The 20590-nt window shown below is 33.7% G+C and overlaps 2 protein-coding genes across 8 annotated transcripts; one reads left to right on the top strand and one right to left on the bottom strand.

Moving 5' to 3' along the window:
* The first annotated feature begins 56 nt into the window (after positions 1-56).
* Positions 57-20495, top strand: LOC122568705 (probable multidrug resistance-associated protein lethal(2)03659). Of its 7 annotated transcripts, none has more exons than XM_043728768.1 (13): positions 93-190; positions 2118-2538; positions 14130-14277; positions 14432-14683; positions 15235-15490; positions 15572-15746; positions 15920-16076; positions 16149-16351; positions 17162-18485; positions 18576-18790; positions 18869-19947; positions 20040-20147; positions 20231-20495. In XM_043728768.1, exons 3-13 carry the CDS (start codon positions 14204-14206, stop codon positions 20261-20263), a joined length of 3876 nt encoding a protein of 1291 aa, XP_043584703.1. In that variant the 5' UTR covers positions 93-190; positions 2118-2538; positions 14130-14203; the 3' UTR covers positions 20264-20495. The 7 variants fall into 7 exon arrangements, with proteins under 7 accessions (XP_043584700.1, XP_043584703.1, XP_043584705.1 ...); XM_043728769.1 differs by lacking the exons at positions 93-190; positions 2118-2538 and adding exons at positions 12511-13077; positions 13476-13705; XM_043728765.1 differs by lacking the exon at positions 2118-2538 and having other exon boundaries at positions 57-190.
* LOC122568707 lies at positions 5444-12389 on the bottom strand. The gene is made up of 6 exons (XM_043728778.1): positions 9885-12389; positions 8133-8583; positions 7033-7324; positions 6531-6630; positions 6217-6324; positions 5444-5759 (listed from the first exon to the last, which is right to left on the bottom strand). The coding sequence occupies exons 1-6, from the start codon at positions 9969-9971 to the stop codon at positions 5589-5591; spliced, it is 1209 nt and encodes a 402-aa protein (XP_043584713.1). The 5' UTR covers positions 9972-12389; the 3' UTR covers positions 5444-5588.
* Positions 20496-20590: the final 95 nt, after the last annotated feature.

Genomic DNA, 20590 nt, shown 5'->3' on the forward strand with positions numbered 1-20590 from the left:
ACACACGCCAGGCAACGGCCGCGTGACACGGTATATATAAAGGTTGCAACCTTTTACTCGTTCTTCAGTTGGTAAAACGCTAGTACACGGAGTGTGGTTGCGCGGAAAATTTGGATGTCGCTAAGTGTTTCGAAACTATTGTGCAGCGTTATTTATTGAACATACTTCGTGGTGATACCAAACGTTTACGGTGAGTACTGTGTTATATGATTGTTTCAACGATTGATACGTATTAATGATACTAATTTTAATTTTCCCGATTAAATTTGTTAAACTCGATACCTGTTTAAGTCATAAAATTAGAAAAACATATCAGAGAAAAATGTATTCGCTTTTTCGAGTTGACCTATTGATGAGTTAGAATTAGTTCTGCATTAAATGTATTTTCAATATGTATCTGAATGATTAAATATATAGTAATCATGAATTAAAGATTCTAATTGTTCAAATTATTTTGATGTAAATTTGTTTAATTAGCTTTTTCAAATTATATTCTTTTAAATAGAAAAGGAACTTTAATTATCAGTTCTTTACCTGCTCAGATATACGTTAGAGATAAGTCTAAAATTTTGAATAAATAAATAAATGTGGTTATATTGTCGATATGTTAGAACGGGTGAACCAAAGAATGGAGAGAACCTTATTTATATTTATCGTTTGAATGCAAATTCTACAGTGCATATCATAAATATACCGACCAATAAATTCTAATAATTTGACGTGCTAGAAAAAATTACTCCCTTATATTTTCTTCTTATGTTAAATACGATCATAAAAAGAAATATTTAAGAAATTATCCTAGGAAAATTAACTAAAATTAAGGTAGTAAATTAAAAATAAAGAAAAGTGTTACTTAATTACTGTTTCATAAATGTACTGACAGAAAAATTTGTTCGTTTTAATTGTTAGGTACAAATATTTTTAGTAACAATTTTTAACAATTTCCTCCTTTACGAATTAAGTCGAAAATTTAATTATCAATTTCAAAAACGACAACTAGCGTAAACTGTAGTCTGCTTTACGACTGCATCGTCTTGTACAAAAATTAATTTTTAATCATTATTTTCTATCCAAAAAAGGTCTTAAATAATTCCCCGGCATATGCGTATGATCAATACTATTCATTCTGTTTGAGTTAAAAGCAACGGAGCTTTTGCCAGAAGCTAAAAAGCTCGCCCAAATCATGAAGGAACCGCCCCTAAAATAATGTGTTTGGTGGAAAACCACCAAGACAAATTATTATTAAAAAATGCATTACACCATTAGGGGATAAAAAGAATCATAATTTGCCGTTTCAAATAAAAGTCTTCTTTCTTTATCAGCAGCCTCTAATTTTAGTACTGATTCCATTCTCGAAATAACAGTGTTCAGTGATTTTGAAATACTCGGATAAATGGTACTTGTCGACACATCTAAATTACATTCATTTTAAATATCGGTCAATAACTGATGAATTAGATGTTATTCTCAACATTTTACGTTCATCTCATGACCATAATTTTTTCGGTCGATCTGATCGCTTCTTCTTTCCATGATTACATCTCCTTGTGATATAATCTACAATTGCACTCTTTGTTCAAGACATTCGCAATATAACCGTATCTCTTGCCTTCGATGCGAAAAGAATCAATCATTGCTTTTTCTGTAACAGAAAGTCCTTTTCCACGAGGCATTTTCCTTTCTAAGAGGTTTTATTCTAACCAATAAATGTCACAACTGACGCCAAAGATGTCAGACAAAAGAACAAGCAACTGCAGTGTTGACAAAGTAATAAAAATAATAAACGTTGATACGTACATTAATCGAACGCCCGAAATCTAGTACTTTTTTGTTTTCCCTAACCAATTCTATTATACGCATTAATTCTTTCTTTCTTTATTCTCTGAACATTGATATAATTTTTCCCTAAATTTTCAAAATGTTCAAATATTGATGAGTTGGTATATTTTTGGCACTGTGTTCCTTATATATTGTAATAAATTATGTATACTGTTTGAAGCTTTTACACTTTACGTTTAAACTAATTACATGTTTTTTATATTTGGCGAACAAAGCGGAAAAATGAATTCCGTTAAACTATGTAGATACATAGCTGATAGCATTTTTGACCTCGTCAGAAAAGCAACAATCGTTGGCTCACTCGGAGGCAGTCCCACGGGTGGCGCAATGGCCGGGTTATACGTCTTTCGTTGTTTCCCCGGTTAAGGACGTCGAAGACAGATATATATTTGACAGACATATGATTACAGTGATATCGCGTGGACAAAAGTCACTCGTCTGCGTCGGATCTACCACTATGTAACTATGTACATTAACCCAATCCAACTTGAAAACTAAGCACAAATGGCGGGATATTTTTGCGTATGACTGTAAGACTTGTATATGTATATATGTAGGAAAAGGTTGTTCTAAATGTTGGGCTTTACGACATATTTCAAAATCATCGAAATCGGAGGAGAAGTAGCATTTCGACAAGTTCGCCAGAAATTGTTCCTATGGTGGAAAAAGTTGGGTCCTGAATGGGTTAACATGATTCGGGTAATATATTAAATTTCCTATATACGCATAAACATCCATAATTGTATAAAAAAGATACCTATACTTGTATAATAATCGGTGCATGGAACTTACTATCATATTTATCGATGACGAAGACAAAGGAAGCAGTACAATTTAAAATTACTGGTATCTTTCCGCATGTTTGCTATACGTAAACTGCTTCTGTTTGCGACAACGTCGGCCGAGAAATAGGTAAAGATTCGCGAATATTTACCTAGGTATTCATTTGCAAGAAAAGTACGTTGACATGAGTTGCTCTCAAAATAAATGTCGTAAATCTGTCTTGCAATTAACATTCATAAAGTACCAATTAACCTGCCAACGACCGAAAAAGATATGAACATAACAGATTTATGTACGTATATATACCTATATGTATATCGATTGTGGTCCATTTTAACTCAGATAAAAAACGGAATCAAGAATACATCTATATTAATTAAGAATTAGAATTTTGAATGATACTCGATTGAAGGCTGAGTGAACGTTTATATATTAGCATATTGGTAAATAAAGTGAGTAAAGTGAATAAAGTGAACAAAAGTGAATAACGTGAATAAAGTGAATAGAAGATCTGTTTTTAAAATACACGCGGAGAATCGAGGATACGTGGTATCACATAGAAATCTGTGGAACTACATGAACAATTGCAGATGCGTAGTACCACGTGAGTATCTGGCTGCGTATTGAAATTTGGAAATGCATGTTACAACGTGAAAATTTAGTGTCGGACGGAAAATTTGATTGAAACGGTCGCGGTGTTTTAACAAACGATCCTTTATTCTCCTAAGTGACGTAAATGGAATTGTACGATGCAAAGTGATCGCGTTCGTTGCGTTCCTATGCTATTTAATTGAGTTGCGGTTCCGCTGCGACGCTGTTTCGTACGCGCAATCGATAAGCGGTAATTCCATACGAAAATTGATACGTAATCGTGGACACGTGCTCCATTACAGTTTGAATCAATGATTATTTTACAATTAACACCTCACTGGCAATTTTCCAATAAAAGTCGCAATCACGTTCGTTCTGTCGAGTCTCTTGAAGTGGTACTTTCATCTTCTCTCCTTTTTGCTCTTTTCTTTCTTTCTGTAATATTTTCATATAATGATTTTTGCGCTTTGTCGCACGAAGATGTTTCATAAAAATAATACGTGTACACGTAGTATTTTCAATAACGTAGATGGACATCTTTGTTTGCGTTACAAGGCCATTTTATGGATGATACTTGTTGATTTGTAGTTAACCTTCTAAGTGGCGAAGCAATTTTCTCACATGATATATCGGTTCTTCTATCAATACGTTACATATAAATAAAGATAAAGGATATATGCAATATAAAACACATGAAGCTGACGAAGGAAGATTACATTAACGTAGGAAGATGAATTTTATCTTTTTTTTCTCTTTTCATTTTTAAACAGAACGTTCAATTTTGTAGAAAGCAAATTCGCTAGAATAGCGAATTCTACGTAAGTATGTAAGTGCTAAGTACAACAAAAAGTGTATAATGTGAACGAGTGACAACTTAAAATCTGAATATCCTTCTGTACAACAATTTACCAATGAAGCTCGTCGAAAGCTAAATTGATACTCTCAATTTCATTACACAAGTACGTGATTAATATTCAATCTTCAAGAAACGAATTATTCATTTCCATAGGTTCGTTCGTTCATACGAGAAGATGACATAAAAAATGGTAAATCCCAATTTACAAATTTGATACTTAATGATATTAGCGAATTATTAAGGAACTTCTGCCGCACCAACATTTTTTATCGTTTAATTAATATTAATTTAATATTAATTATAACCAGTAAAATTTCTTTACGGAACTTTCTTTGTCTTATATTCAATTTTATTTATTGTTGTACAGAAAAATGTATTAAATTTATTAGAATTTTCAAACGTAGAATCATATGTCAAATTTGGCGAAATATGAAACAACGGTAATTAAATATATTGCAAAATAGGATTAAAACATTTATTTATAATACCTTATAATGTTTAAACGTTGACTGCACTGTTTTAGTTTATAACACAGTTTGTGTGCATGTTACATTAAATGAGAGTTCGTAAAAGAGAAACGTATCCGAACGAGGTTTTCATAACCTGTTAACACAACACATAAAAACACAAATAATAAGATCTGTTTGAGATGAAATGTTGAAACTAATACAGTCGAGTACTATTTGTTTACAATGTTCCGTTCGGAACACTGAAACGAACATGTAAGTAGACATTTTTCATCAGTAAACTTGATAGCAAGATCGCAAAGAAAAGGCTGTTCTCGAATTGGAATCTTAATCCTTAAAAAAAGGGTTCGGACAATTTTTAGGACGTTTTTCCTTCATTTGTCTCGAGTACTATCTGCCCTAAAAATCCCAAAGTCTTTTCTTTATCAATCTGTATACAACACAGAATGGAAATAAAAATACGATATTTTAAAATGAATTAACTTTTAATACCAACGGTCAACTCACACATGAAAGTACTCAAACACTTACCACAGAAAATTTGTTACGAACATATTGCGTACATTGTAGGAAACTTCTTGAAATTCCATCAGCGTTCGAACGAGACATAATTATATCGGTAAAATTGGAAATCGATCTGAAATTCTACGTAAAAGTTGCAAGATATTTACTACAAATATATCGAATATTTTGGCTTGTTGATACATTGAATAATTGACTGTTTCAACGCTTATTAAATATCTTGTAATTTCCATATACATTTTCAAATGTGTTTTCAATTTTACCATTGTGATAATCAAAGTAGAGTCTCGTCACGGTGCTAATGAAATTTAAAAATGTTTGCCACAATGCACGTAGCATATTGATAAAATGTAACTAAAGGATTCAAATGAAATATTTTCGGCAGATAATAGAAATTGTGTAGAATGGATTGTATAAATATCACCAATGTATTTTCCGATACTCTGTATATAATTATTTATTGAATACACATCGGCTTGTGTCAAAGACGAAGAATTATCGGAGATGACTACGACCATACACATATATATTCAATATTTACTTACATCGATAAAACCGTACAATGAGAAGGTATAAAATTTTCCAGCTGTAACGTGCAATGTCTGTCGTCCAAGAGACATAACCAGAAGCAATAACTTTTGATTATGCAGCGATAAATTATTCCAGTCCGTAGCATAAAACGCTTCGCTCACTTTCATCGACTAAATGTAATTTTAATCATATTTTTAATCTTCCTTTTATAACAGTTTCGAAAGGGTGGAAAATGCGTGCAAAAGCATCCAAGCAAACAGATTTTACGCGATACGTACAATATGAACGCAAAAGTTTTTTACGCTTTCAAATATTTTCATTAGCCAGTGTAGCTACATATAATTATATTTCCATTTAATTAAAAATCAATATTAATTTTGTCACTAGCACTTGCATAGTTTTAGTAATCGTGATATTAAACAATCTGCAACCATTGAAAATTCTAATGCCAAAGATCACTTAACTCTGCTTCTTTGCATCATTTTTCATCCGATAGAGTTTTTCTACTACGATAAAAATCCTGTTATCAAAGATTATTTCAATTTTGTTAAAAGTTATTCTCTTTGTCGTAGATAGGAAAATCTATCTGGTTGAAGACACTTGTGCACAACTGCGAATGATAGATACTTCGTTTGACAACTGTTCTCCTATGAAAGAGTATAGATATAACATCGATATAATTATCGAAATGTATAAACCGTAAGTCAAAGTGCTCACGAAACTTCCCGAGGGATTCTGAAAATTATAACAATTGAAATTAAGATGCGAACAAAATTAATGTCTAAAATTAAATAGCTAGAAGTGTTACAAATAAAGTTTCTATAGCTAAATTTACACATACATGTATGTTTTTTTTTTTTTTATAAATTATACTCCAGTAAAGTCTGAATCAAGTATTATAATACGATGGACAAAGTAAACGATAAATGCGATAAACCTACTAGAAGCATCATGTATACGATGGTCGCCATTCTAATGGTTGTTTGCAATAGTTCCACCAAAAGAAAAACTTGCAGGGCTGAATTGACGGAGTTTGCTGTCCTGCATGGAATTTTGAATATTACATAATAATGTATCGAGTCAGTGAACATGATGTGCACGTACAAGCTGATTTATATTAATTTATAGATGGGTAATAAAGAAACTAAGCTTGAAAAATAAACTAAATAGATTAAAAGCGAACTATTTTCCAAGACGAGAAAGTGATTGTTTTATCTAGTAAAGCTATGTTATTTAACGAAAATAATATACATACGTGCATGTATATTAGGGTCGAAGAATTATTTATCTCCAAATATTTGTATAAAAATGTAAAGTTCTAATTATATTTGAAATAAATAAGTAAATTTGATTATCTTTGAAATAGGATAAACAAGAACATCAACAGGAGGATAATCGATAGAATGTAAATAAGAAATGAAAGCAAGAAAGATGAATACTTACGTAATTAGTTTTACATGCGCGATCACGAATTCTTTGATTACACTGTCTAAATTAACGTTTGAATTCGTGGCAATATTTTGTATACGATACGACAAGATTGAGAATTTACCGCAGATGTGTAGCACCAAGTTAACTAACAAACTGATGGCGCTTATATGGCTTAATGCAATGAATACAAGTGGAAACTGGTATAAATACATGATAATGAAGTTCCGAAAGTCGTCTTGATAATCGAGAAAAGCATAAGCTCGGAAAGGCAATTTGTAAGCTTTCGATGATTCATTGCTTTGTCCTGAAATAATATTATAGAAATAAAATTGCTTCCACTCGCCTTAAATTCGTTTTAAACGCATTTTGGAATTCATTAAACTATACGCATATATCATATTTTAATTCATTCAACTATACATATGGCTCTTATTATATGCATGTATATGCACATGCTCTATACAATATTTTATATTATCTGCCAATAAATATAAAACATAGATTTGTAAAATTTGTCAATGTTACAACGTAAAAATAATACTAATTTCATCTAATTTAAATATTTTGAATGAACAAGGTACCTAATCAAGCACGATATATCATATTAATGTTAAATCCTATTTGAACTATAATACGTTTAATTGGGTTGTCCAGTAAGTTTGTAATAGAAATTTAAAGATTATTAAAATTTATAGCTAATGTAATTTGCTATAGAATTATTATTATTAATTGGTATTATTATCGTTATCGCAATTATCGTATTGTACCGAATTATTTTAACAATTTCTAGGTATTGTCCCTTAACTATTCATCGTCTTTGATTTTTTATTTACTAAAACATTTTATCTCTCTCGAAATTCTTTCATTTATAATTAAGAATTAAACGCGAAATCAATAAAGAAGAACGTTACAGTTGCTTGTAAAATTAATTATATTATTATTGTCATATAGATCAAATATAAAATATTTAAAAATTTTTTCAAATTTCATTACGAACTTTCCAGACAATCTAATAATCCTCGTGTACATATTTATACGGCGTCGGTATTAACTTCTAATTAAATCATCAAATTTATCAAGGTATCTAAATCAACGTATCGATGAAGAAATACCTGAATCAAGCTTCAACAAATGCAGCATAGGTGACAAGTACCAGAGAGTTGCTATCACTAAAGTCGTTGTAATGGCGTATCTACCGAATTTATCCGAAATGTTGTGATACGCGAAGTACAAGCGCATCTCCTCCACAGTTTCAAACTTACTCTTAGCAATTTCTTCTCTCACAGTAACGATCCCGTGTTCGATCAGTTTGTTGAATCGAAGCAAAAATAGTATAAAATAGGTAGCGGTTGCTATGGTATTATCTATAATGTTTCCCACCATCGATTCTAAATTTCCGAATGCTTCGATCAGGTCAATGTACATTATGACCATATGTACGCTGAGATAGGACATGTACATAACGAATTTCGTGTATTTTTTTCTTAAGGGCCACGCATCCCAGATCAGAAAAACCCTTTCGTTTAGTAAGAACACGTCTTTCACTTTTCTGTTTATATTTTCCTGCGACACACGCCAAAACAGTTAATTTGATTTAATTATTCATAGTTTCCGAATGTTAAAATATCAAATGACACAATGAAAATTATGATAATATCGATGATGATAGAGTAATTACGATAGTAACCATAACGCCCACGTAGAAATAAAATCAATTCGACATTCTACCCATCGTCTTGCTATCTAACGGAGCCATCCAATTATTATTCGCACGAAAACATACAAAAACTTAAGAATAATAAATTTATACAAAATTAGAATTAATTCGTAACATTTATAATTAACAATGATAATGATGATAATAAAAATAATGTCTAGAAACAATATCAGCTTAGGATCGTACTCATCGTTCCATCACCGATCGGAGTCATGCCATTATTATTTGCATAGAACATACAAAAGTCCAAATTAACAAACTTGTCAATACGTAAATACAGAAAGGTACGATGTATATGTACTAAAAATATACGCGCGTAACATAATTTCCCAAAATTCCTAAACTCTTTGATGTAAACGAAATAGAGCTGTGTATCTTGCTTGGTTTAATTTATAAAGTGAAATAAATGCATACATGCTGAGATCAAACCAGAAGAGATAACGGTGGTATTGAATAATATTGAAATAAATAATAAATATGCATACGATAACAAAACCGATAAATCGATGTAAATGAAAGAGCAATTCTTCTATTTTTATCTGCAAGAGATTATTGCTATGAAATTATTATTGTTAGTATTTCATGTTAATAAATACACGAATAGAATAATGTATCATTGTATAATAGAACTACTATTATTTTGAACGGTTCTCTTGAAACCTCGTCAAATGTATCAAATATAAAATATTGTAGAATAAATCAACTACCAGAAATGTTACAAATTTTGAACTCGACGGGATCATCGTTTTAGGGGCAGAGCTTTTGTAGTATGGGAAAAAATTATTTTCATATTAATCAAAAGTCAAAGCATTTTGCGTGTCTTTTATACTAATTAGTAGTTTTTAAGTAAACCTTGTTAATATAAGAAAATTTCCAAGATCAATCGCAAGTCGATTAAAAATTGAGCAAATCCTTGAACGTAAATCGAACAGCACGTATTACAACATAATATATCCTTGACGAATTTCAATTAATATCATAAAATCAAAGCCGTATAAAAATCATCGTATAGATATATAATGTTAAAATTGTCAAGAAAATTCAATCTCCTCCCAAAGAACTTTTTAGAAATATCACGAACGATTTTAACGAAGTCGATGTTAAAAAAGATGTAATAGAAACGACTAGAGCACAGAGCTCGCCTTACGTTCATCGCAGTTCTTCGTTGTTTTAATCGAGTTATGATTTTAACAACTACTGACCGTCGCCGCGCCGTTATCATACCGCGTTTCATACCAGTGATCGATTAACGATTATTTCGTAGGAAAATTGACGGCTGGCCGGGGCACACGCTTCGTTACAGACTTGTTCAATCATTATCTTACGACTGTCGTGCAGACAGATAATTTCTGTCCGTCTATCTGTCTGACAATGCTGTCATTTGCCGCAATTTGAACTCATCGATTACGATATATCCATATTGTAATTGCATTTGTTCTTCAGCCTCGAGGAACAAAATCGAGACTTTGTTCTCCCCTGAGCGACATTAGACAGATTTAAACCTATCAAGTTCTTGTGGAATAAGACAATTAACGGTAAACGTTATCCTTTCTAATGCGTTGCGAAATTAGATATCACAACTTGGACGCTGTATTCCGCTATGTTTTGTCGTCAAATGTTCGTTGAAAGTGAGCTATTAGTAAGGACAAGTGGTGGATAGGAAAATTGGATTTATTCAGATTGGTTGTAGCGTCTGGCGTACTCGATGGAAGAGCGAAGTGAAAGAGAATCAACGATGGAAAGACATCGAGCGTTTGATTAAATGGAATCTGTTATTCTGCGATTCTGATGTACTGTGTGAAATGTCCGTACATGCGTTCAGCGAAAAAAGGATGTGGGGCCGGGACTGTGGTGAAAAGATATGGGAACGTACGTATGATAAACTGAGATTTGTTACTTACAGCTGTAATATTGTATAAAATTATACGATATATGTATTCTATAGTTTGGAATTAAAAGGAATGCAACATTTAAGGAAAAAGCGATTCTCTTTGTTTCGCAGTTGGAATTATAAAAATTTGACAAAAATAATGCACGAGGATAAAGAAAAAATACGAAACGGCAAACGTAGATGTTAAAAATGTTTGATTTTATAAAACTTGGTGCGATTCGTATGTTGTTTTATAAAATGGAAAAAAGTGACTGACAATCACTGCGGGGATTATTTATTTTTCATAGAAAATCAGCGAAGTAAGTCAGTCAGGTGTTGAATTCTGTAAGATTTATAAAGCGTTTTACTTCTGTAGTTAATTTAGTTTGCAGGAAAATTTCTCGGTATGATTGACTAATCTCTACGTACAGAATGAGCAGTCAAGGTTTCAGATGTTGCTTCATTGTCGCGTAATTTCCTCATTTCTATCAACCATATACATTCTCAATATGTATGTTTTTGTTCTTTGTTCATTGAACCTCAACAAAGTTTGTTCTTTGAACTTCAACAACGAGAAGGCGCGTGTTATCAAGTTACAGCGTGACACACATAGTGATCAGTGTACCAAACAAACATTGAACCCTCGGATTATAATATAAAATAATACCTGTTCAATGATGAACAGTTTAGCTATTGATATATCGCCAGCTTTTTTTTTTTTTAAGGAATATTTAAAGAACCGAGCTTCTATAGTTTGAAGATAGTTCCTCGCTTTCTGGACGAAGCAAACTTTTTCGTACATTTTTCTGAGAAATGAGAATATTATAATTATAACTTTCGCTTTCAAATATAATCAATTACAGTGTCAATAGCCTAAAAGGATATCATCACGAATAAAATATTTCGTTATAAAATGAAATCATCATTTTGAAACCCTAACATGCTCTAAACTTTCATGCAGAAGCGTACAACCATTGCATATAACGTAATTCTCTTACAACGTAATGCTGAAATGGAGAAAATGATATTGTACGATTATAGTGACAACGTGTTGTATCATCGTTTTGCCGCACTCGGTTGTTAGTTTTGTAATACGTATTATTTCATCTGTACAAGTAAATATCTATAATGTTTGTAATGTCCTTTGAATCTCAAATTTTCAGCTTTCAGATCTTTCTTACTGTTTTGTATTTCTAGCTTGCAGTTCTTTAAAAAGCAGTAAATAATAAACAGGCCGATATATTTGGAGTTAATCTATGCAGTTACTTAATTAACTTTAATCGCTGCAAGTTACACGAACGGTATTTCTTTTGGAAATTCCGTATTTGGAAAATCCAAATAACGTGACTTCTAACTTGAATTGCAATTGATTTACTTGCCAACTCCGTTGTATTTTTGCAACAAGAATGATTCGACGAACAGGTATGCGAGCCAAGAAGGAAATTATTGACATTCGAATACCTGTTCTTCCTTTACTTGGTTCGATTTATCACCAACCGATCTGTAACATACCGGAAACACGAGTACAATGAGCGTTATGTACATTCGCATACGTTGCTGTATACGGAGATCCATGGAATGCCAAATCCGTGGAGCCGATCTAGAAACTACGACCATGAAAATAGCTCAAATTCACGGAAATTTATTAAACGCGCTCATTTTACGTATAATGAAGAGCAGAGTAAAGAAGAAGAAGAAGAAGAAGAAGTGGAGAGAAAAGGAATAAATTCATTAAAATTGGAACAATCGAACAAGTGGAGAAACATTATATCGATAATTGAAATATTGTAAATATAAGTATCGTACATATTTCTTTTTTACATTTGCCCCTTGCAAATATTCCAAATTGTCTACGTTTTACAAACGTTCTACAAATTAATTACCTTTTTCTTTTTTTTCATTAGATTTTATTCAGCGTGTCGATTTCGTTATATTAATCGACAATCGTCAGAACGCACCAGTGTCTTTTATGTTTATGCGTATTATTGACAAAGAGCGAGTAAATCACTGCGGTGCATTCTTCTAAGTCTTCTGTGGACACTTGAGTAATTAGTTTCTCAGCTAATGGTTCGCGTGATTCTTTATTCCGTTTAGCCGAGCACTGGAACGATTTGTAATTTCCTCCGCAATCGTGGTTATTTTCAATGTTTTCCCTGTACACATGCGGATACATGTACGAACACCGTAACAAAGAGTTCGTCGGGAACCCATTGTTCGTTATTTGTCAAGTGCAGACTGTGTGGAACAGACTGAACGAATATCACATGCGTAAAAGTATTATCATTTGTCAAATACACGCGTGGTGTATCTACGAACGTAACGATATTTGACAAATATACATACAGTGTCGTGAAAAAATGGGGATCAAAGTAGAAGACGTATTACGAGCGTTAATAACTTTTATACCAAATATTATCTAGCATATCGATAACAATCATCTATTCCAAGCTAGACAAGGCATTAAGAAAAGGTGAGCGATATTTATAAGCTGCGATTCTCGATATCGAGATAATAATGAAAGTTCGCGTAGAAAAATGTCGTTTATTTAAATGAAATTTATTTTCAAGTCGTAAACAATGGAATTTTTGATCGATCTATCGACAAACCTTTCTTTGTACACATTTACGATCTTTTTTTTCGAATAAACCTTATCTTTCAGACTTGTTTCGTTTACCATTATATGCAAATATTTAATACGCTAAAAACTCCCATATTCGATATTTAAATCATTCTGAAGAAATTTGATTAATTCTGTTTACAGAGACTGTTTCGGCATATATAGTTACTTAACATTTAATCTTTTATGTAGCAACCAATAAACCTTGATGGTATTGCTCAATTTATTTTCTGTATGGCTCGTTTATGCAGGATAAACTATGCGGAGTCGACTGTATGTGAGAAGTGTTCATCGAGTGGCGATTGTATGAATTCTCCTTGATAAATGAAAGAAAAATTATGTAGAAACTCGGTCCATAGACGGAAGCGTGGAATTACCTTCTGCAGCGAAGGATTCGATGGTATCGATGACCTTGAATAGAGTCATAAACATGGTCTATAATACGTGTGTACTGATAAATGAGGAGGACGCATGTACGACGGTGAAAGAATTTCTGTAACAGAGGAATTTTCTGTACGATGATATACGGCCCCGTAATTACATGCACACACGAAAAACTTATAAAATCTGCTGAATCGTTGCTGATGAGCTTCTTACGTGTGACGCTGTCTGCCGAAGACCACGCGTTTTTAAAAAATTCAGTTCAAAAGATTTTGATTTTCCCTTCCGATAATTTTCTTTGCTTCGCAATCGATAAAACCGGCTACGCAAATATTGTTACTAAATAACGTCGGCGAAATATTGAAAGTAGATGAGATTATTTCTATCGATTTTTTACAAGACAAATATATATAAGGAATAAGGCTGTGCAATTTGATCGTATAAAAATTGTTGCCGTATATACGTAACAATGTTTTTTATTGATAAGGTTGAGCCATAGCAAAAATTTCGCTTCTTCGTTTCAGGCAATGAGATAAACACGATATACAGAATTTTTCTAAATACTCTGAGATGACCAAAAACGGTTGCGCATGCGAAAATGGATAAAAGTGAGAGGAAAGAAGTGAATAATCCGCGCCAAAATGCCAACCCATTGTCCATTCTTACATTTTGGTAATTCAGATAATTTCACGTACTTCTATTAAATTATATACTATATCATATTTTTCCCATCGTTCGTTATTTAATTCCATTTCAACGATTCCAAGGAATTCCAATCAATCGTTGATTAAGTGGAATTTAATTCGATTGATTATTTAATAAACAGGTGGATCCTCAAGCTGTTCGTTGTCGGTTATAAGAAAGAATTGGAGGAGGATGATCTGTATTCGCCACTGCGGGAAGACAAGAGCAGCTATTTGGGTCAGCGTATCGTAAAAAATTGGGAGCGCGAGGTGAAAATATGTGAGAAGAAAAAAGACAATTCGAAGCCAAGTTTATTTAGGGTACTGTTCAAATGCTTCGGTAAAATACTCATTAACGGTGGACTAGGGCTATTTGTTCTAGAATTTGGCATACGGTACAGTAACAAACACAACAGTTTAATTATAACTCGATACACTGTGCAGATATAGAATCAGTGCGATCGGAAGATTATTATTTTAAAATTTCTTTCGATTTAAATACAGATTATAATTTTATCGACTGCAAGTAATTCAGATGTACTGTATTATCTGATTATTTCTAACATTATACATCTAGTGATATGCAGAAGTTTCTGGCCAGGTAGATTTTTCACTTTGTATCTCAAAACCAATGTCCAATAAAATGTTAACTGAAGATATAGCGAGGGAAAGAAAACAGCACAACAAAATAAACACTGTTACGTGGTTATACGTCATGTTCAAATGTTTTAGATAAAAAAAAAAAAAAGAAGTAGAGACCCTCGAATGCTTTAAAATATCGCTTTTCGATATAAAGTGTAAAGAAATGTATCCGATCGGAAACTTCTGCACTCAATTGGGAATAAGTTTGGCAAAATTTGCTTATTGGAAAATGAATGAGAGTTTTAACTCGATAGCGTTAAAGAAACGAAAGAAAAATTAGCAATAAAATCGTATTTTATTTCAGGATCGTGCAACCGTTTCTACTCGCCAGGATATTACGTTATTTCTCAGGGAACAGACAAGACTGGAGTACTGGTATACATTATTATGCCGCGGCTTTTTGTATCGTGCCTTTACTAGATGCTGTGATTATTCATTGGGCCATACAAACATTTACACACGTAGGAATGAAAGTTAGAGTGGCTTGTTGTACTTTAATTTACAGGAAGATACTTAGATTGTCCAATTCTGTTCTTGAAAATGAAACATCTGTCGGACAGGTGCAGAACGAATTAATCACAATTTATTCTATGTCTCTACTATTTATGTTCTATATTCTATGCCGCATCCTTTATCTTCAGATGGTCAATTTCTTAAGCAACGACGTCAATAGGCTCGATTACTTTGTCATTGGTATTCATTACTTATGGATTGGTCCACTTCAAGTTTTTGTAATAGCGTATCTTACATTTCGCGAAATTGGATTGGGCGCAATCACAGGAATGATAGCGTTTTTATTATGTATACCACTGCAGAGTAAGTATTTAAAAAATAAGCATTTCAATATTAACTTCGTATTAAAAATCGAATGAACAAACATTGCTCCGATCTAAGTTCGTAAACACGCTTAATTAATAATTAATCGAATTTATTTATATTTATTTTTCGAAGATCCTTCAAGTAATTTATGAACTTGTCATTTTTTTCAGTATTCCTTGGAAGAAAAGTGTCGCGTTTGACTTCCGTGTCGGCTCAAAAAACTGACAATAGGCTAAGATTGATGAATCAAATCATTAATGGAGTAGAAGTAATTAAAATGTATGTTTGGGAAGTACCATACTCGCTTCTTGTCGAGAAAGCTAGACGGTAAGAAAATAACTCGTATCTACCACGTTTTGTAAGATAAAGTCGACAAACTATTATTTATACTATTTTCAGGAAAGAAGTGGACGTGATAAAGAAGTATTCGATCGTGGAACAAATTGGTTTGACGCTTGATATGTACTTTCCTCGAGTCGGCTTATTTATTGCCATATTAACTTATGTTTTAACTGGGAATAATGTGGATGCTGAAAAAGTATTTATGACTACAGCATTTTACACTATTCTACGAGATTCTATGACTACCGGCTTCGCTATAAGTAAGTTACCTTCTGATCGTCCGATATTCAGTGAAATATTTATTTCTTTAACCCTTTTGCTTCAGGTGCCGCTTATAGGCGGCGCCCGCGAAATGACCTGTGGGTACGAGCGTCGCTTATAGGCGACATTCACGAAATGACCTGTGGGTACGAGCGACCACACGACGAATCCTAGGTTCGGTACCCCATTTATCGGTCATACACCAATGCCATCTGTAGTCAATAATATATTTTTTCGTTATCGACAGAACATTTTCTGTTGATTTTATTGATATATTGGATTAATCACTTCCTAAAAGTTATTCAGTGTCGAAACAACACCAAAACGTTTTACGCAATATATTTCAAACATCCAAACGATCGTATACCGTTTCGGGCTAAAAAATCTGTTAAATCCGTTGACAGTGAAACGATATTTCATATACGGTTTTTACAAGAATTATTGTTATTTTAGACTTAGGAAAACGTATATACAACAACCACGCACACTGTGCGCATTTCTGGCGCGCGCTTCCATTCAGTGACAGTACTTCGGCGAATTGGACTGCCGAAGCGAAAGGGTTAAATATGCTGGCATTTCTTTCAGTTTCCTATGATAGTTTCGACAATTATTTATCAATAGTGTTAATTATTTTTAATAATATCTAACAGCAGTGATATCAATTTCATCGTACTATACGATGCTATGTAACGATTGTCATACAGAGATTTGTTATTAATCGAGATCTAGTCGGCATATTTATAATCTGTATTTTATTAAATAAATTTTAAGACAAATCCGATATGATCACGATATTGCGATCTGCACAGGTGTTCATCAGTTAGCGGAAGCATTGGTATCTATCAGACGACTCGAGAAATTCATGACGTATCCTGAAATCTCTGTGCCGCAGAAAGTTCAGAATCAAGTAGCTACACAATCCGTTCCTATTTACTTAAAAAATGTCACTGCCAGATGGGATAACTCTCGAGATCACGACACATTGCAAAACATCCACCTAACAGTACAAGCTGGTAGCTTCATAGCAGTGATCGGACAGATAGGCTCGGGAAAGAGCAGTTTGTTGCAAGTAATACTTCGTGAATTATCATTGACTGAAGGAGTGCTAGAAACTAGCGGGAAAATAAGTTTCGCCGATCAACGACCATGGATCTTCGCTTCCTCTATCAGACAGAATATTCTCTTTGGACAGTCGATGAATGAAACTCGTTACAACGAAGTGATTCGTGTGTGTCAATTGACACGCGATATAGATCTATTTACGCATAAAGACAGAACCATGGCCGGGGAAAGGGGAATCAATTTAAGCGGCGGTCAACGAGCTCGAATTAACCTAGCGCGAGCGTTATACACTGACGCCGATATTTATCTTCTGGACGATCCTTTATCGGCGGTCGATACGCATGTCGGTAGTCGCATTGTGGATGAATGTATATGTGGTTTTCTCAAAGGCAAAACTATAATCCTAGTCACTCACCAGATACAGTATTTGAAAGCCGCTGATCAGATAATCGTAATGAACAATGGTAGCATTCAAGCGAAAGGGAGCTTCGAGGAGTTGCAAAGTATGAATTTAGATTCCATGAAGGTCTTCGAAGAGGTTGAGGATAAAGAAGAATTTGACGAAACTGAAACCCAGATGGAGAAGAAGCGAACGATGGGAGAAACGAAAAAAGAAGAAGACGCAGTCGCGGAACAAGAACCTGTCGAGGTGGCGGAAACCAGGTCGAAGGGCAAAATGTCTAGCAATGTTTTCTTTTCCTACTGGAAAGCAAGTAGAAATATATTTCTATTTCTTCTGATGACGATTATGTTTATATCGAGCCAATCGATAGCCAGTGGCAGCGACTATCTGGTCGCATTTTGGGTAAACACGGAGATGGCATCGTGGGTTAGAAGCGACAATGGCACGATGGATTTTCAATGGTCCGGACCACTGTCTCGCAATGGAATTATTTATATTTATAGCGGTCTAACTATGGGTATTGCTTGTATCTACGTTATACAGACGTTTACATATTATGCAGTTTGCATGCGCGCATCGAAAAATCTACACGCACAGATGTTCCGTAGTATCGTACGTGCTGTGATGTACTTTTACAACACGAATCCCGCTGGTCGAATATTAAACAGGTACAAATTTACACGTTCGCGACATCTTGCTTACTACACACGTTACTTGAGAGATCAATAATTAATTGATAATTTTATTTTCGTTTCAAGGTTTTCTAAAGACATTGGTATTATCGATAAGAAAATGCCTTTTACCATGTTCGATGTTATCATAATGTTTCTAAATTTTATGGGGACCATAGTGATCCTTGGTACAGTAAGCGTGTGGTTGTTGATACCGACCTGCGTTATTATAGTTCTTTTTTACTATATGCGAGTCGTATACATTTCAACTAGCCGCGCCGTTAAACGAATGGAGGGTACAAGTAAGTAATAAGAGCGATTAATTTCATAAACTTTCTATGAATTTCTCAATCTCCTCCTTCAACGGTCGACTTTTTTAGCCCGTTCACCGGTGTTCGATCATGTGGGTGCCACTTTGCAAGGCTTAACGACAATCAGAGCATTTAAAGCTGAAAAGATAGTAACCACGGAGTTCGACAATCATCAGGATCTCCACACTTCAACGTGGTTTATATTCATCTCTCTTTCACGAGCTTTCGGTCTTTATATCGAGGCATTTTGTTTGATTTACATAGCGGTGATCACCATCATGTTTTTCGTGTTCGAAGATCTCGCTATCGCCGGGGATATCGGTTTAGTAATCACGCAGGTTAGCGCAGTCGTTGGAATTTTACAGTGGGGTATAAGACAAACCGGTGAACTGGAGAATCAAATGACTTCTGTCGAAAGAGTGTTGGAGTACAGTAAGCTGGAAGAAGAGCCATTCTTGGATAGTATACCGGAAAAGAAACCGCCGGAAGAATGGCCCACTAAAGGTCTGGTCGAATTCAGAGACGTGAGATTAAAATACGGTCCTAAAAGTACTTATGTTTTAAATGGTATCAATTTCGTGATCAAACCTAAAGAAAAAGTGGGTGTTGTTGGAAGAACCGGTGCTGGCAAAACATCCTTAATCAGCGCTCTTTTTCGGTTAGCATACGTAGAGGGAGAAATAATTATAGATGGTATACCTACGAACGAAATTGCATTGCATGACTTTCGTTCGAAAATCAGTATTATACCTCAGGAACCAGTTCTATTCGGAGGTAGTCTTCGACGAAATCTAGATCCTTTCGATGAATATACTGATAACGTTTTATGGGAGGCTTTAGAGGAAGTAGAAATAAGAGAAACGATCTCAGAGATGGCGGCAGGTTTGAACAGTAAAGTATCGGAAGAGGGTTCGAATTTCAGCGTTGGACAACGTCAATTATTATGCCTTGTTCGAGCACTCGTTCGAAATAATAAAATTATGATTCTCGATGAAGCTACTGCTAACGTTGATCCACAGACTGATTCCCTGATTCAACAGACGGTCAGAAAGAAATTTGTGAATTGCACTGTCATTACTATAGCGCACAGATTAAATACCATAATGGACAGCGATAAGATACTTGTGATGGATCAGGGTTGTCTAGTAGTAAGTAATTATAAGTTGAATTATTTCAAATATCGTTTGATTATTATTTCTGAAAAATGTGATAGATTTGTTTTTCCATGTTAATTTTTTAGGAATACGATCATCCGTATGTTTTACTGCAAAAGAAAGGATATTTTTACAATATGGTGCAACAAACAGGTGCTGCAATGGCGAACAGTCTGTCAGAAGTGGCAAAGAACGTAAGTGATAAAACATTCTTCGAATTTGAGAAAATTCAAGCAAATGGAATAAATAAAATTTAATACATATATCGATCTTCCAGTGTTTCTATAAGAACAACGAAGCGTCATCCTGATGATGATCCGACTTTAGTAACTTTCGAATGATATACTACATATTTAAGCGAAATTTTTTCGTACGTGCAACTTATATTTTCGAACCAAAGTAATAGTTTTTGCTAAGTGTGACGATGCAAATTTTGAAAGTACGGTGCTTACACAGGTATCATGTACCGACTATTTAGCCAATTACAGTTTGACGATCTTTTGTAACAAAAGTATAATATCAATAAAATTTTGCAACAATCATTTTTATCTTTATTATTTCAAGTATGGTAATGAGATATATTTAACCAGTTGGCTGTGTTTTACGAACATACTCGTCGTCACTTATTTTTTGCAAC

The sequence above is a fragment of the Bombus pyrosoma genome, linkage group LG6 (genome assembly GCF_014825855.1).
Source record: "Bombus pyrosoma isolate SC7728 linkage group LG6, ASM1482585v1, whole genome shotgun sequence".
In the NCBI taxonomy this organism is placed as follows: Eukaryota; Metazoa; Arthropoda; class Insecta; order Hymenoptera; family Apidae; genus Bombus; species Bombus pyrosoma.

Bases quoted from the DNA above. Each gene is read 5' to 3' on its own strand.
- LOC122568707 (XM_043728778.1), bottom strand. From the start codon at position 9,971: ATGAAACGCGGTATGATAACGGCGCGGCGACGGTCAGTAGTTGTTAAA. The intron at 7,325-8,132 runs GTATTTCTTCAT...ATATTATTTCAG, and splicing joins TTTGTTGAAGCTTGATTCAG to GACAAAGCAATGAATCATCG. The intron at 5,760-6,216 runs GTATCTATCATT...AATTACATTTAG, and splicing joins GAGAACAGTTGTCAAACGAA to TCGATGAAAGTGAGCGAAGC.
- LOC122568705 (XM_043728765.1), top strand. From the start codon at position 14,204: ATGGATAAAAGTGAGAGGAAAGAAGTGAATAATCCGCGCCAAAATGCC. The intron at 14,278-14,431 runs GTAATTCAGATA...TTTAATAAACAG, and splicing joins TTGTCCATTCTTACATTTTG to GTGGATCCTCAAGCTGTTCG. The intron at 19,948-20,039 runs GTAAGTAATTAT...TTAATTTTTTAG, and splicing joins TGGATCAGGGTTGTCTAGTA to GAATACGATCATCCGTATGT.